At 32.8% G+C, this 18,798-nt stretch overlaps 3 protein-coding genes across 3 annotated transcripts in view; 1 reads left to right on the top strand and 2 right to left on the bottom strand.

Annotated features, from left to right (window-relative positions):
- Window positions 1-11: 11 nt before the first annotated feature.
- LOC144835905 (uncharacterized) lies at window positions 12-16,042 on the top strand. The gene is made up of 7 exons (XM_078691025.1): window positions 12-601; window positions 5,238-5,336; window positions 5,829-5,981; window positions 8,241-8,365; window positions 11,844-12,039; window positions 13,807-13,939; window positions 14,184-16,042. Exons 1-7 carry the CDS (start codon window positions 329-331, stop codon window positions 14,273-14,275), a joined length of 1,071 nt encoding a protein of 356 aa, XP_078547151.1. The 5' UTR covers window positions 12-328; the 3' UTR covers window positions 14,276-16,042.
- LOC144835897 (ATP-dependent RNA helicase DDX55-like) overlaps window positions 14,025-18,798 on the bottom strand; it is a 44,998-nt gene continuing 40,224 nt past the window's right edge. The window contains exon 19 of the transcript XR_013611124.1: window positions 14,025-14,035. The gene's annotated coding sequence lies outside the window, so the exon portion shown is untranslated. The remainder of the gene's footprint in view (window positions 14,036-18,798) is intronic.
- LOC144835902 (rRNA methyltransferase 3, mitochondrial-like) lies at window positions 15,740-18,751 on the bottom strand. Its single transcript, XM_078691023.1, has 5 exons — window positions 18,632-18,751; window positions 17,960-18,158; window positions 17,474-17,715; window positions 16,874-17,035; window positions 15,740-16,758 (listed from the first exon to the last, which is right to left on the bottom strand). Exons 1-5 carry the CDS (start codon window positions 18,672-18,674, stop codon window positions 16,268-16,270), a joined length of 1,137 nt encoding a protein of 378 aa, XP_078547149.1. The 5' UTR covers window positions 18,675-18,751; the 3' UTR covers window positions 15,740-16,267.

Genomic DNA, 18,798 nt, shown 5'->3' with positions numbered 1-18,798 from the left:
ATCAAGAGTTACGTGTGCGGTGAAAACTATGGCATTCGATCAACTTCAGTAACTTTGAAAACTCTGTTAATCGGGTGATACCTTGTCAGTATTGCATTTAATTTATACTCAATAGTTTATGAAATTATTGAACTTTAGTATTATTTTATTTATAGTTTCTCTGTTCCTGTTTTATAACGTTTTAATCGAACGCAAAACCTAGCCTGGTGTTTAAAGGAAGTTGTACTTGTTGAAAAGGTTGATACAATACGTCGCAAACCGCGAAAAATCTATCAGTACACCCTATACAAAGCCTAGGCCTGGTACTGCGGGAGAAGTTACTTTAATAATGGTGTTAAACGCCAAGAAGCAAGGTATTGAAAAGAAGCTGTCAAAATTGTACACAAAGTGCAAGGAAAGTGGACTTACAGATGAAGAAATTCTGGCAGCTTCATCACCACTGCAAGAATATATTAAAAAATCTAAACAACAAGAGACCAGAAAGAAACGTATTCGGCTAGTGGTGTGCACAGCAATTGCAATATGCATTTTAGCAATAATGTTTCAATATGATCCTATATACAGGGTAGTGTGTATTGTTGGACGAATTTTATCTATTAAGGTAAATTAAAGTTTCACATTCTATATAGGTTGCAATTTTTAAGTTATAATATTAATAATATTATTGCATTTTTTTCATTTTACATATATGACCTAGATTTCACACGGTGTCAGATTTCACACGCCCACTTATAAATATTCATTTATAAACATAACCCATCAACCAATCAAAATAATTTGTTCACTGAACTGTAAAATTACTTCGCTGCTTCGATCGTAACGTAGGTCCGAGCAGTTTACCGCGAAACTTTGAATTAAAAAATCGATATTTTGCAAGTCAAGGTAGGTACAAAATTTGAATTTTTCTTAATTACGCAATTAGCTAACGAGTATGGGCCACGTGCAAAAGCCCAAAAAATCTAAATTTAAAGAGATATACTTGTAATTTATGATTTATATGGTCTTTGATAACTGGCCAAACAAAAATAATTTGTTCGTCTGATGCTTACGTCATCGAACGAATACAGGGCAAGGTGAGCGAATACTAGGTCACTAAAATCCAGTTGGGTTCAAAATTCGCCCGGTTGGTGGCGCTATACAATTTTTTAATAATATACTGTTTTTGGGTGATTAGATGCTTCTTAGCCGTCTTAATTAGGCGTTTTAACCAAATATAACTCAATAAAACAGTTTTTTATTCAATAGCTATAGGCCTAAATATTTAAAAAATTAAATAAACATAAAAATTAAATGTTAACTTTTTTTTTTTATTACAGATTTATATCAAGAATTAAATCAAGAACATTAAAAAAAAAATTAGTACGTGAGGTATATGTCGTAAGCACACACGTGTGGGCCTGCTAACTAATGTTATTTAATTGGCATAATTAATAAACATTATTGTAATAAATATTATTCAAATAATAATTAAATGTTCTTTTTTTTTAAAGGTTATCCACAGTCCATCCTTCAAATAATTTAAACAGTATTTATATTTGAAATATTTACACATTGAACAGTACGTGTACCGTTTATTTTATACAGAGTGTAAATTATATTTTTAATATTTAACAATAAATATATAACATTTACAAAGAAAACATTGTTTATTACTTATCATTTTTGTTTGTTGTAATTAACATTTGTATTGGAATCCTTCGAACGAGTGTAGCATCAGATATTTTCCCGTGTTAGGATTGGATCGTATAAAATCAAAGATCCATTCTGACATCAGAGAAACGACATCAATGAACATACTGATGCTGAAACATCTAAATCACTCATGTATACAATACAGATAAGTTGCTTTTTTAACCCTAAGTGTTAATTGTTTAATGCTGTTGTTTGGCATATTTATTTTAACCGTTTTGATGTTGCGTTTTATTGTTCAATGTCATTTATTTGTGTTTAGTATTGTGAAAAAAAAAAACAGTTTAAAAAAATAAACCGTTCATCGTTATTAAACTTTAGATATGCCTGGACTACAAGACGGTAAATACAGAAAGTATAGCCAGGAGGTTGTCCGTATTGCCTGTGGGCGGGTAAGGAAGGGGGAGCTTTCATATGGGGCAGCTGCTCGAATGTATGGCATCCCTAAATCAACAATTCGGGATAAGTGCAGCGGCAGAACCCCCATCGAATCGACTCAAGGACCAGACCCGATTTTATCGAAGAAGGAAGAGGAACAGCTAGTGGAATGGGCGATAGGGATGGCGAAGATTGGTTATGGAAGGACGATGATGGAGATGAAGAAAGTAGTTAAGAAGTTTCTGGATGCCGATGGCAGACCAAACCCCTTCGTCGATAATCTGCCTGGACGTCGATGGACGCGTAATTTTTTACGTCGTCATCAAGAACTATCGATGCGCCTACCTGAGGCACTAGGAAGGGAACGTGCTGATGTGACGGTCAATAAGATCCAGAGGTGGTTCAGGGAGTGTTCCGACTACATGGTGGAGAGCAAGAACGAGGAGGTCTTCGCTGACCCTCGTCGTCTGTTTAATGCAGACGAAATCGGCTTCCCTCTCCAAGGGAAGACCGAGAGGGTCATTGCACCCAAGGGGGCAAAGAATGTCTACCAACAAACGGCATCCACCCGGCAACAGATCACGGTCGTGGGTGCATGTAATGCAATAGGGCAATACATTCCGCCGCTGATCATATTTCCGGGTGTTCGGTTTGCCTATGACCCCCTTGATGGTGCACCAGCCGATTCGTCTTTTGCAAAATCGAAGACCGGCTGGATGAATTCCGAAATCTTTTACGAATATATAACAAACCATTTTCATCCTTTTGTTCGATCACTCAACATTCCATTTCCTATTATTTTATTTGTGGATGGGCACGTATCGCACATCAACTTAGAGACGGCCGACTTCTGTAAAGAAAATGACATCATTCTTTACTGCCTACCATCACATGCCAGTCACATTATCCAACCTCTTGATGTGGCTGTGTACAAGTCGGTCAAGGCGTCTTGGTACAACTGTGTACGCGAGTACACCATACAACATCCTGGTCAAGTTGTCACCAAGCAAGCCTTCTCTTCGGTGTTTGCGGAGGCATGGAAAGAGGGCGCAAAATCGAAAAATGCCATTTCTGGATTTCGGAAATGTGGTTTATTTCCATTCAATCCTGCCGCCGTTGACACCGACAAGCTACTGCCCTCCACCGTTTACCACGACCACACGTCATTAACACCAGCATCTACTTCCACCAACACCCCAATACGACAACCACCAACAACAACATCAACATCATCACCTACGAAGACCGCCCTTCTTGCTCTGGAATCCGCCATCGGTCCTGACTTGATTGCCACATACCATCGTCGGCTTCGAGAAGGGTACGATGTGCCGGATCCCATGTACGAAACATGGAAAAAACTTAACACCGTTGACCGACCACCTCACGACATCCCAACAACATCAGGGACGTCACACACCGTTCCCCTTCCTAGGCGACCATCAGCCTCGGTAGGAAGGCATCCAGAAACTTCGTACACTTCGCCATCCCTTGCGCAGCACTTGGTCTACCCAAGAAGGGAATATCAACAAAAAGCGAACGCAAATAAAAAGGTGCTGCCGAATGTAATATCGGGAACAATATTTCGGGAAATGCTGAGGGAGAAGGAAGAAAAGAAGAGGGAAGAAGAAGAAGCAAAAGAAGAAAGAAAGAGAGTCAGAGAAGAAAAACGAATGGAAAACGAAAAAAAAAAATTAAAAACCAAAAAAAGAACACAACAGATAGATGAAAACATCTGCAGCAAGTGCAAAAAGAAGTATGACGACAACCCAGATGTATGGATCGGTTGTGAGGGCTGTCCACGCTGGTACCATCATGCGTGTACAGACATTACTGACTTGGACAGCATGACCAATGAGGAGTTGGCAGAGCTTGACTGGCGATGCGAGAGATGTTTATGATAGCTGGAAAATAATGAATATAATAATCTTTAAAAAAAAATAAAAAATAAAAAAAAATGGATGAGACAGTAATTGTCCAAATAGAAATGTGTGTATGTATATATTTATTTTGCCAACATTTATTACCATTTTAGCAAATAATATCATTGCTCAATTAACATTCTTCCATTCCAATCAATCATATTTTTACACAGTACATGTAGCTACTATAAACTTAAGGATAAATTCCTGAAGACAACGGGATGTTTCAACATAATATCTATAGTATTAACCACTTCAATAAAGTTAATTATTATTTTATTCACAATCTTTTAATTGCTGTGACTTAAATTTTTTTTTTCAAACATGCCATGTTGAAAAACAATAAAATTCAACAACGTTGCCCAACAATCTGAAATGATATAGTAGGCTACAGAGTATTATGAATCAGTCAGAATTCCCTACAGACAGTACAGGTGCTTAACCTTGGATGGTGTTATCAATCTTATTCATTCACCAGCTGCTGTTGATGTGCCAATAAATTATGTTCAAATACCAGCCTATTCCTGTAAAATATATATATATTAATTATATATGACATTTAAAATGAACAAACAACTAGTATGCCATTATAACGTTACATTGCAAACACAAAGGATTCCCTAGGCCGAACTTCCGGGTTTCTATGCATATTGCACGCGACACGGTTACATTTCGAGCGCCTTTAAAACTATAGAGGGCGTGTGCGAATATTGGTACTAACGATGCGAAAAGTGAAACAACCGGACGAATTCTAGGCCGCGAGGTGGTGTCAAATTACAAATAGGAATATTTTTTAAATTAAACGTCCTTTTTCAATATTATTTCTGGAGTATGTATATCAATAAATTTACTTTATATTACTACTATAATTTTTTTCCTCAACAGTATTTTTTTTTCTAAAATTACGAAATTATCAAGGTCGTGTGAAATCTGGGCCGTATACCCTATTTTGTATTTATTTTATTTATAATTTACATTCATAAATATCAATAAAACACAAGAAGGCCAAAATGGAAATTACATTTTCAGCCAAATTTTCCTAATAAATTTTTAATTCTTAAAAAAAAATGATACACTGTAGTTTATAGAAGAGGATTTTTTTTTTATCAGTTTTATCAATTTTCAGTCTGCTTTCCTCATTCATACAGACCTTCTTGGTTTCTGGAGACCCTGTTTCATCATTTCTTTTTAATAATACTTAACTTTTTTTCATAACATAATGTGATGAATAAATGTGTTCGTAATTTTCAGACTCTGCCATTTTATGATTGGAGTGAATTCTATTATATGGATTGTGCACTTTATAACCCATATTATTCAAAAGATGGACTTACTGAAGAAGATTGTGAGGTTGGTAACAGTTGTTACTATATGTTATGTTTTAATAACATTTTACTTTTTTGCTGATCTAAAGTTATTATATTATTATTTCATTGCACTGAAGGTGCTGTTAGGTGCAACAATGTTTGCAAACAATTTTGTCATAAAACTTAAGTTTATCTTAATTTTACGGCAATATTCATGACATCACCTTAAACACGGTGTCAATCAACTTGAAAAAAATATATATATTTTTTTATAAAAGCAGCAGCTGATATAAACTACTTAAAAAATGGTATTATTTATTTGAAATGGCAGTTGGTTACTTATTATAGATTATTTTCAAAGTTTTTCCTCTTTTAAAAATAAATTCATTTATCGTATGACACCGTACTTACACTATTAAATGAAGATACAGTATATTTTAATTGTTTTTACTTTACTTACTTACTTTTTACTTATGTATCATCAAAAAAAATTTGAATTCTATTTTCTAAGACATTCTTCTATATTTTTTTTTAGATGTGTGAAGATTTATCGTATATTGAAACTTTTGAAAATCTTGACCCAAAAAATACAACTTATTTTTTATTCGACAACATTCCTATAGTTGTGACAGACGCATTAGACAGCTGGAAAGCAACAAAAGAGTTTAATCTAGAGTATATTAAAAAGGTAATAATTAAACTGATTTTATTTATTGCAATGAAAATAGAAAGAAAATGAAGGTGAACCGAATAAATTAAGGAATCATCAAATGATTCTACTGCAGTTACTGCAGCAATAACTGCAGCAATAACATGATTTTAGTTTCTTTAAAGATAATAGTTAGGGTTAGTAACTGCAATAAACAATATTTATATTGTATTATTTTTATTCATTGCCGGTCCGCCAGATAGTCTGATGACTTTCCCACCTCGGCTGCTTTGCTTATATCTCGGATATCTATGATTACCAAAAAAGACTTGCTAAATAATTCCAGTAACGGATGGACTAAACAAAATGTAATAGAAGAGCACTAACACTTGTAGAGGCAATTTCATATTCCTTCTGCTATTAATATAAAAGAAGAAACTTTCAAGGAACTAATCCTGTTACGTTATAGACCATTACTGGACGTTACAACCTTCTTTTCCATCACAATCGAGGAGGTCACTTCCTCAGAGGCCACTCCCAAACACTATCCAAATCCAGGCACAATACTTTTTTTGACACAAGAATCATAGACAAATGGAACGCACTACATCAACATGTCATAGACAGTACTACTACTATAAATAATTTCAAACAATCATGTAACAAACACATTAACATCCAAGAGAGGAGGCAGTCAATACGAATAGAAACAAATAGACACTTTTTTTGACACAAGAATCATAGACAAATGGAACGCACTACATCAACATGTCATAGACAGTACTACTATAAATAATTTCAAACAATCATGTAACAAACACATTAACATCCAAGAGAGGAGGCAGTCAATACGAGTATTAACTCACTTGCCTCCTGATTCACTTAAACGTAAAAACACTTAATGGTAAGCTAAGAGCACTTAAAGTTAAGGTAAGAGTACTTGCCGTAGTGTAGATCATGGTAATGTTGATACTGCTGGTGATATTGTGACAGCTAGGACCTCATAGGTGCTGTGGGTTCCTTCTTTTATCTTTCAACAATCCATTAGAGAATTTGGCAATGTTTACTCATGGTGGAAAACCTGTTTTGAGAAAGAAAATATGAAAAAATAATTTATTTTAAAATTTACAGGTATAATAATTTTTCGTTAGCTGATAATTGACAGTGCATAACAAAATAACTACGTTTACTAACCCTGGGTTCTAAAAAATTATCTTCCAACAATCAATTGGAGAATATTGCAACTGTGTACTCATGGCAAACCTATTTTGAGAAAGAAAATATGAAAAAATAATTCAATTTTAATTTACATGTACACCTATATATTAATTTTTAATTAGGCCAAAATAAAATAAAAAATAGCTTGTTTCCGGTCGAGCACCTGGTGGGATTTTTTTTTTCCAGAAAATAGTAGCTGATAATTAACAGTGCATAACATAATAACTTTCTTTACTAACAATCAAACACACCTTCTATGCCATATAATTATTACATTGATTTGTATCATCAACAGGAAGTTGTTATCATTATTAGTAGTAGACTATGCCTATTTAACCAGGTACTTTTACTGATTACCACACCTTTTTGTCAACAGATGTGTTATTATGGTAACAATAAGCCACAATAAATGCTGTACCTTCATAGGACTTGTATAACATTGTATTAATTATTTAGCATAACATTAACAAACAATATGCCACAATAAATGCTGTGTTATTTGAACAATAAATGCATTCATTCATAGGACTGATAAACACACAATCTGCTTTATATAAAATTGTATAATTTATTTAGCATAACAAACAATAAGCCACAATAAATGCTATGTTATTTGTACAATAAATGCATTACCTTCATACTGTAGGACTGATAAACACACAATCTGCTTTATATAAAATTGTATGATTTATTTAGCATAACAAACAATAAGCCACAATAAATGCAGTGTTATTTGTACAATAAATACATTACCTTCATAGGACTGATAAACACACAATCTGCTTTATATAAAATTGTATGATTTATTTAGCATAACAAACAATAAGCCACAATAAATGCAGTATTATTTGTACAATAAATACATTACCTTCATGGGACTTATAACCACACTATCTGCTTTATATAAAATTGTATGATTTATTTACCATATCAAACAATACAGCATTATTACATTATTTTTTTATAAAAAAAAAAACATTTTTTATTTACTGTATATAATTATTTACTTTCCATAAACAAAACACATATAGAAAGAGTTTTTTTTTCACTTCACAATATTGTCATCCTTATTCACTTTAGTTATATAGTGAAGATGAAGTTTTAGCAACATCTACTGTGTGTTCATTTGTTAGTCAATCAGAAGATGATTTTCCAACTTTATTACAAACTTTAGGAGAAACAAGTCCAACATGGAATATACGCTGGTGAGTATGCAAACATTGTCTCTTAAGAAACGCCTTGATTCGTCGATGCTGTCTGAGTTGAATCTCGACAAGACGAGATAGCGTTGAGCGTAGTTTTTAGGTTGTCTGAAGAACATTAAACATGTTTAACTTTCTCCTAACTGAGTTGGCCTTTACGAAACCTTCCAAAACCAGACTTTGTTCATACAATCTTTTAGAATTTGTATTTTTATTATAGTTTTAAAAGGCCATAAACACAATAATATAAAATAAATTAAATGTCTCATAGTGTGCAGCATGGTCACCCGTTAAAAATTCACCAAGAACAAAAGGTGACAGATACTAGTTATACAAATTATAAGCACTATATATTGACCAGTTTTAATTGTTGTAAAGGTCATTTTGGATAGTCAGTATATTAAACAGAAAGAGTGAAATTAACTCTTCCCTGGTATAAAGCAATAATTATATGTGTAAAATAACAATTATTGGTGATAATTTTTTACACAAAAAGGCCAAAAATACCAGAATATACTTATTACCGTAATCCTGCTCTAATGATGTTGATGAATTGTAAGGACATTTAGAGAATGCTTGTTTTAATCAACCTAATTAAATACAAACACAGTAGGTACTTAATTTTGCCGATTTTCTAGCTAACCAGTACTCTAAACAAAATTGATGATGTGTTTTACATTTGTCTAAGACAGATTATGGTTTTAAATTTGCTTAATATCTTGTGATGTTACGCCATATATTTATCTTTTGTATATTTAGTTCATGTACTGTATTGTTTTTATGTCATTTTAAATAATTTGCTAACTTTGTTTATAAATTATTGTTGTTTTACTGTAAGAGCAGTTTTTTTTCAGGCCTAATGCATATTGCTTGCGCCTGACAAGATTGTACTTGACATTCTGAATAAATATTATTATTATGTCTGTATTGCATAGTTTTCCTAAAACCAGAAAGGAAAAATATATTATATAATTGAAGTTTAACTAAACTTAAAACTCACCCTAATTAAATTTTGTTTAGAGAACCATAGAAATCTCATAAATAAAAATAATACATTATTACTATCAATATCATTAAGCACTTTGAATGTTAAGAACACACAATGGGATTAACATTTATAACACACACATTATATACATCTAATATTAATACCGCGTTTCCGTATAATAAACCATTTAATTAAAATAGTGGATTTTAATCAATAATGAACTTTGCTTTATCAGCAACCTCTCTTACCGTAAATCAATGTTTACCGACTAACAGCGTAAATCACTTACACATCCAGTAATTACCCATTTAATTTGTACAATTGTTAAGTAGATACTAAAAATGGAATGGTTAATTTAAAACGCAATAGGTCAGTGAACTTATGAGACTCGTTGCTTGTTTCAGTTACAAATGCTAGAATAGTAATTACTTTTAGTACTTGCAGCAGACGTCAATATAAAAACAACAAATTGAACAAACTGCTTACAAAAACTTTTTACTGAAGGCAATGTAACTTGTTTGAACCTTTCAATGCATCTAAATGTAAAATATTTAATTGAAAGTATTATTTACATACAAATTTGCACAATTACAACTTGCGTTTGACGTCATGTAGCAATTTGCCTTTTAAGTTCATTTTTATTTCTTCTAACATAAATTGTTCTCTCTGTCTATCGCTAAACATGTCTTTATTTCCTGTTTAAAAGGTCAGCTGTGGGTAAAACTGTTCATACAGTTTTTTAATACATATTGTACAGATGCTATTGCATTGATATGACCAATTTAAAAGGCGAACAAGGCCAACAGCCATAAGTCGCGTGCTAAAACGCATAGTGATACCGGACCGACAGACAGACCGACCGACATAGTGAACTATAGAGTCGCGTCCACGCAACTAAAAAGGGGAGAGGATAAAGGGTAAAGCCTAGACTTGCCCTAAGTCTGTATTCATTGTCTTTTTTTATTTATTTGATATTATTTCGATTTTTGTCTGGAAATCCCAAGTCTGTATTCATTGTCTTTTTTTATTTATTTGATTTTATTTCGATTTTGTCTGGAAAAGTATCCAAGCTCAAGTATATGTATGAAACGCAATATGTGCCAAAATATTTATCTTTTTACTAATATTAAGACAAAACTCCGTCTGGAACCAAGACTAGGTAAAGCCTGTAGCCAGGCTTACATGTGGTCTTTTTTTTTTTAAAGAGGCCATTACATACAACAGTAAAAGTGCTATTCGTCATCACTTTCGAAGCTATCTGTAGTTCGAAATAAATTCCTGTTGTATAAGGGCCTGTTCAGACCTACGGAGTTATGCTTTCGTATTGTACGTGGGGTACAACTCCATTGGTCTGAACCAGGAAAAGATTAGTGGAAGCCACCTCGTGCGACACTACTCTTTCGTACATTACGACAGCTCAAGGTACAAGATTAGTGAACGCCGCTTACAATATGAAAGTCATGCATCAACGATTTTGACCTCCAACCAATCAAATTTACTCCTGCATACCAGATGTTCGCCCAAATCGGTGACACTTCAGTTTGAAATGAAAGCGTTAGTTAGGCAAATCTGAACACTTTTCTGTTACGACGCTAATTATAATATGACATTGCTTGCGATACGAAAGCATAACTCCATAGATCTGAACATACCCTAATAGTAAAATATCTTTGCACACATTTAAAATATCACCTACTCTTTAACACTTCTGCTAATTTGTAACTTTTGTGTTGTAATAATTTATTAGTTAAATCACCTACAGTACTAGCCAAATGAAATATATACACTAAAGCCTAAAGATACTGTTCAATTATCGTCAACCAGATCAATGGTAATTGAAGATAAACATATGGTTTACCATGTGTTCTAAGTGATTTGTTACATGTTAAATTGATAATGAATAATAGACGCTTGCTATCACACGTATTTAATGTTTAAGAATGTGAAAGGTAATTACATTAACACAATATGAATATAGTTGTATAAACATAGCGGTTGAAGTTTTATATATTGTTAAATGTTGTACATTTTTATATTTTAATCAATGCAATACAGTCTAGTTTATGGAAAATGATTCCTAGTCTTATTTACAAATTCTACAAAAACAGCACATTGTTATTATTAGCGATTACTATATAATTTGGCAAGGTGTTAAATCTCACCCTGTATGTACATCATTCTTTAATTTGAGATAAAATAAATTACAATTTTGGCTTCAGTTCACAACCTTCGTTCTGCTTCACTAGGAATAAGTGACATTTTTACTGTTCAAGAAACAAACAATTATATTTTATATTTGTAAATAGTAATTTTAAACTAGGAATCCCTGTAGGTAATTATGAGCAGTAAATACAATAAGTACAGTAGAATATAATTATAAATAGGAAATATAATGTGTATATATGTTTATTCGGTATAGACCATAAACAAGCCCAAGAGGCTGAAAACGTTGAACTTATAAAAATATAATTAAGAAAAAAAATATTTCAATAGGAGCAATTGTGATATCCAAGCCAACAAGATTTTACGGCAATACTTCCAGCGTCCATACTTCCTACCGGATATGGTGCAGGTAGTAGGATCCTGGGTATTTATGGCATCTGGGAGCAAACGTGACCCGGAGAGGGCGAGGTTGGAGAAAGTAGAAAAGGAACAAGGAGATAGTTTTTTCAATCCTGAAGGGTGGCAGGTAAGACTAAATACAATGAAGCCCTATTAAGGGGACACCTTTGGGACCTAACAGTCGAAGTGTCCCCTTAAAGGGCAATTTAAACAGACAAGCGGTAACGGTAATAAAAATATAGAATCCAACCTTATTATTTACTCAAAGTGCGGAGCTGATGGACGGTTTCCGCTGAGGATAGATAAAGATTCTACCTGGGACAAGATATGCGCTTTCCCGCTTACCGTTACGGCTCATCTGTGTACATTGGCCTTTATAGGGTGTCCCTTTAAGGGTTGGTCATAGTATTAAAACATTTCCTCTCACTTAGGAGTGTGCCCTGAAAAGGGGTATCCCTGTGAAAAGGGGTGTCCCTGCGAATAGGGATGTCCCTGCGAATAGGGGTGTCCCTGCGAATAGGGGTGTCCCTGCGAATAGGGGTGTCCCTGCGAATAGGGGTGTCCCTGCGAATAGGGGTGTTCCTGTGAATGGGGGTGTTCCTGTGAATGGGGGTGTTCCTGTTAATGGGGGTGTTCCTGTGAATGGGGGTGTCCCTGTGAATAGGGGTGTTCCTGTGAATAGGGGTGTTCCTGTGAATAGGGGTGTTCCTGTGAATAGGGGTGTTCCTGTGAATAGGAGTGTCCCAAAAGAAGGGTTCTACTGTATGTTGACATGCAGATATTATTATTTATATTCTATTGGAATCCTGAAACAAAAATTATTTCTTATAATAAGTAGAATAAAATAGAATTGCAAAATTGTTTTTTTTTCTATTTATATTACTACTTGCTTCAAATAAAAAGCTTAAAAATCGTGGTTTCAATTTCAACATTCATATAATGTCATAAAACAAGATAGTATACTCAGATATAAATGATTTATGATTAACCTGACATTTAATAAAATAATCCTACTTGTCAGCTACGATATTTTAAACATCAATACTGTATGTATTACAAGCACTGTTTATTGTTTTAATTTTCTGTCATGTTTGATTTACCTCATGATCGGCTGATCTGTTTTAAAAATACTTGTAAAGGATATTATTTTAGATAACGTCAACATATACTAATCTTTATTGCATTACTGTATGATTTTCATCAAGTTTCCAATACAAAATTGATGATGGTACAGTTAGTACTGCTAAATTGCCTTCCTGGGTGAATATAGGAAATTGCAATTGTAAAATTAGACTTGCCCCAAGTCTGTATTTATTGTCTTTTTTATGTTAGTCGTTTCGAGTTTACAAGCTCAAGTATTATATGTATGAAACGCCATATGTGCCAAAATATTTTCCTTTTACTAATATTAATTCAAAACTCCGTCTGGAACCAAGACTATTGTAAAATATCAAGTACAGAATATTTTTCACATTATGCTTAATATATTAAATGATCTAATAAGATTGTGCTTAGATTGTAAGGTGGCTATTGATTAATTAGTATCTAGAATGATATATTACTAGTATACAGTAATTTCTTTTCATTACACAAATATCTATCTATCTTTAGCATAGTGATTGTTAGATTTATGTGAATGCTAAAAATCAGGGGATATAATTTGGCACTGTCTATAATTATATAACTTTAGGTCTGGGCACAAAGCTTAAAATGTTGAATATCATAGAAATTTTATTTCATTAAAATATTTCAAAATTGTAAAATCTGCATTTCATCCTTTTATATTTCAATATGTAAACTGTATTTTGTGAATAAATATTGATTCAGTCACGTACAATATTAATGATTCAATATTATTAATTTGAATACTTAATTATAACAATTCTTCCCTTAGGAATTTATCAGAGATGATAACATGCAATGGATGGCACAGATTAAGGGACAATATGCGATATCATTGACCCCAGTCGAGCCATGCAACAGGACATGTCAACCTTTAAACTTTGAACTCAATCCTGGAGAAATTTGTAAGTATATATAATGTTCAATTAATATTTTAGTTATAAAATATAATTGTCTACTCGCCATTCGAATTTATGTTAATTTTAATTCATGCTAATTTTATTCAATTAATATTAAAAATTACACTGTAAATCTATCTACCATTGTTATTTATGAAGTATTAATTTATAAAAATTTAAATATTGGCACTAATAGTAATATGCTAGTTTGGGCGATTGTAATTTTAACAAATTTCTTGTTATTTTCCAGTAATTTTCACACCTAAGATGTGGTTTTTTGAGTACATGCCATACGGAGAAGAAGACTCGATTGCTCTAGCCTCTATGGGAGATTGGGAATAGTATAAAGACATGATACCATTGAAATTTTAGTATTCCATTACTTTGTGTTTATTTTATAGAGTACCATATATTTACAGAGAATTTGTCATTTGAAATGACATTCTTATTTTTAAAAACAAGTTAAATTTTCAAGAAGCACTTCACATAATTATGCACATTTTAATGTTTGTCATTTAATATTTTTAAATAAGGTAGTGGAGCTGTAGCTTGGTGGTTAACGTGCTTGCCTTCCAATCCCAAAATCCAGGGTTCAATCCCAACCTTGTTCCAGTAACTCATTACTCTTTCAACTCCACTCCCTAAGCCTCAAATGAGACTTATTTTATAAGCGCGATAAATTTTTTTTTAATAGTCCATCCTTTAATTGCCGAGTTTGTATGAAAAAAACAAATATAATAATAATATATTTTAATATAATCTCACACCCATTAAAATATGTAAGTACAGTATTAAAAGACAAAGGCTATTTTATTGGAAACGGCAAAAACAGATATGAAATGGTTTTAACTGTATTTCAATTGAAAATAAATCATGGTCTAGACATAATAAAATATGCCAAAACAAATTAACATTTAATTTTGAAAAGGTCTTCCATGTAAAATGCTAATCTTAAATCAGGTTTTATATTTGTAATTGTGAAATATAAACACATTTTGTTTATACAGTACGCCTACCTTTTTTGTAAAATTTGTGTAAAATATTTATACAGTAAGCATACAACTATTGAATTCCTCATTTTAATAGTCTGTCAGTATATATGTGGGCGGTTTGGACTTTTTATATTTGTCAAAATTTATATCCAACTAATATACAATTAAAATTTTTGTTTTTAAAATATTTGTATTGCTTTACCAAATTGAAAAAAATTGTTTTCAATAAATGTCTAATGGTACGACTAAAGCTCTGTCGTAAGTATGGTAGTGATATGACATCATCATGTCCATATATGAGCACATCACATTTTCTGTCAAATAAAGTTTGATAGTGTAGACAGAGCTTTAGAAAACTTGATAGAGATGTTTAATCAACTGTTCTTGCCTTTCTGGTGCTTTTTTACTATGTGTGTGTGTGCATTTTGTAACCAGTGTACAGATTTAAACATGGTTATCTGCAACAAATAAATAAAGTGATGTGAAATATGTTAATGAATATGGGTTGAGTCTGCAGAGTATCCAATCATGAGAACCATATTTTTTAGGGAAGTGGGGGTGGGGGTTGGATGTGGTCATGTTACAAAGTGAGTTGAGTTGTCAAAACAATATAGACTATCTGATAACTTTCCATGTAAACTCCTAGAAAGTTCTTTAAAGCCTTTTGCCATTTTTCCTGCCACTGTGTATTCAGTAAATATGGCAAAATAAACCTTAAAATGGTATTTAAAATATTCATATAATGTACAATGTCACCAGATTTATATAATACTGTTAAATAATATACTGTATGTAATTGCAAAAGTATACTGTATTTATATTAAAGAATTATTTATTACTAAAACTATAGAGGGCAGCATTGTACAGCACAGTATTTGCAATTCATGAACGTGTCTTAATATGTCGCTTTGACATTTATAACAAAAATTAATAAAATGAAACATTTTTAAATTTAGTCTAATTTATCTGTGTAAGACTCAATGCCTTTATATTGAATTATGGTGGTGCATTCAATTAAATTGTAACCCTATAAATAGAGAAGAGGGTTAAGAAGAGGAGATACTCGTGTTGAGGAGGGGTCAAGTTGTGGATTCAATAAAGTTGTATTTATAACTACTGTACATGTCAAATCTCTCTATGTTAATAACGGTCAACCACTATATGATTCACAGTTACACTGGCGCCGTGACCAGTCCGTTTTTTTTTTCATTCTAATCAACTTCTAATCCGTCTTCTTCTTTAACAATTCTTTTTGCTGTATATGCCTGACAGGCATAGCTATTTCACTTCTGATATCCCAGCAGTCATGCTGTATGGGCAGAGTTTGACAGGCATAGCTATTTCACTTCTGATATCCCAGCAGCTTCATAAACTGTCTCCTTGCTTCATACAGCATGATACTAGCTGTATGGGCAGAGTTTAAACTATTCATACCATTGGCCATTGGGATGAACACTTTACTGCCATGCCGTTCCTCACACAGTTCAACAGCACACAGACTTAATCCATGACTTTCACCGCCAATAACGAGAGCACATGGGATCGTCCAGTCCAAAGAAAAGTATGGATCAATCGCAATAATTGGTAAAACTGATGCTATAATATCTCCAAACCCTTCCGCTGATTTCTTCATAATGGTTTCTTTTTTTGGCTGTTCTTGTGCAAATTCTGTTCTCTCTCTTGTTGTATAGTTCCCATCAGCTACATGTACTGTTATGTCCGGGCTGAGAAATGAATTTAATTGATTCCAATTTATATCTGTTTTGATTGGCATTCGGAAGTGGGCTCCACATCCTGCACGGAGCACCTTTGGTTGCCAGATGTCGACGCAACCTGTAACAAATAAATTTTAAAAAATATTTCTGAAATAAAAATTACTTTTCACTAAAAATAGGTCATAATATGTCATTTATTGCTCTAAATATCTAAACAATAACTTCAAACAAACCTTTAGTAACAATAACGCTCTCACAGTTCACAGCTGCTGCAGATCGTAACAGCGCCCCCAAGTTACCTGGCTCTCGTATGTTATCGCAAATCAATGTTACTGGTAAGGCGGGCTCTTCCTGCAGTAAGGACAACTGTTCCATATTAGGTCTTTTACACACAGCTTTTAGAATAACAAATGTGAAAAATAAATGATAGTTAAATCAATAAGAGATACAATTAAGCTCTGTCTCCACTACCAAAATGTATGTGACAAAAAATATGATGTGCTCATATGAACAAGATGATGTCATATCACTACCATATTTGGGCACATCATACTTTTTTTGTCAAACTAGTTTGAGAGTGTAGACAGAGCTTTATAACTTTTTTAATATATCGGGTTTGTCCTGGACTAATTAAGTAATACATCCTCTGGTGAGTGAAATTCTCCTGATATATATTAATTTATATACTACAAATATTTGTTCTAAGTTATGCTTAAATCCCTATTGCACATTAATAAGTAAAAGAAATGTAAGAGGGTGATTATTTAAGGTGTTGATGAAACCTTCTACAATTTTAAAGGCCATAGATGACAAACTAAATAAAATAAGCAAACCTAAAATGCCCTGTGGTGTAGCAACATCTGTCCAAAGGTCAATATCTCTTTGTGAAACCTTCGCAAATTTTGCGTTCAACGAATCAACAGGTATATCGTCAAGGGCTTCGTGACGACTGAAGTAAATTGTTTCTATTTCTGCTCCTGATAGGATAGCATCTGTCAGTAATCTTTTTCCTTCTAATAACACTTTGCCTGTTCGATCTCTTTCATGTTTTGATTTTACTAATGTCATCATTTTACTTTATAAAATAAAAAAAAAGATCAAAAATTCGAAAATTATTTATTATTGTGAATTTGCTTACCATAAAAAAAATAAAATATTAATAAATTATTATATTTTTCTAACTTAATAAAACTAAAATAAAATCGTGAAATTATTGTTACTGATTATAATGGCATTTAAATACCTTTAGTTTTGTTTTAAAAATTTTAAAATGACATTTGTAATATATATATATATAATAATGTTGTATTGTAACATACCCCAACTGTTTATCGCCAGCTTTCACCTTCTCAAAAATATATCTATGCGAGTGTTTCTTTTGTTGTTCTGCAAAATCATTGTTGTAGTCAAAGGAATACCCTGTCTTGTTGTTTGTTTGGTGGTCTATATCATCTGGCCAAGAAGTTGAAGTGGTAACATCTTCCCTTACTAATTTATTCCCTGTATGCTTACTTTGACCTAAAAATAGAATCGTTTAAATATTAATATGTAACAATAAGAAGTAAAGACATTCCTTAAAAATATATATTTTTAATTAAAACAAAAACATGCATTCATTTGTGGCGTCTTATTTTGGTGATTTTTTAAGATTGTATGACAAAAAAGTAACATTTCTACTTGTATATATAGGCTGTACTTCTCACAGGTACTACCTCCTCTCTATCTAGGCTTATTATAATTCGATATGAACTACAGTACTGCAGCAGGCTAAGTAGCTAGCCTACCTAGTACTAGTAGCAGGTAGGCCAGAGTTAGAGAGAGGCGCGCCTACTACTACTAGGCCTATACTAGAGCTACTAGCTAAAACACTCGGCCTATCCTCTATCTAGGCCTGGTCCATGCCAGGGCATCCCAGGGCCTCTAGCCTAGCTAGTAGCTAGTTATAAATAAATAGGCCTAACATTTGATTTCATTAATATTACTCGACTTACTAGGTCTCTTTATTAACTTAGATGTAATCACTCCTCTTCTCATTACTTTAGTGCTAATATGAATTAATCTAGCATGTTGAATGACCACTATATTGTTGACTGCAATAAAAGCATTTTTAATCATGGGCGCAGCCATCTTGAATTGAATCGAAGAGAGCCCTCTATAA

This window comes from Antedon bifida, chromosome 2, assembly GCF_963402885.1.
Source record: "Antedon bifida chromosome 2, ecAntBifi1.1, whole genome shotgun sequence".
Classification (NCBI taxonomy): Eukaryota; Metazoa; Echinodermata; class Crinoidea; order Comatulida; family Antedonidae; genus Antedon; species Antedon bifida.
Note: the sequence above shows the minus strand (reverse complement) of the source record. Positions and strands in the feature narration are given on the sequence as shown.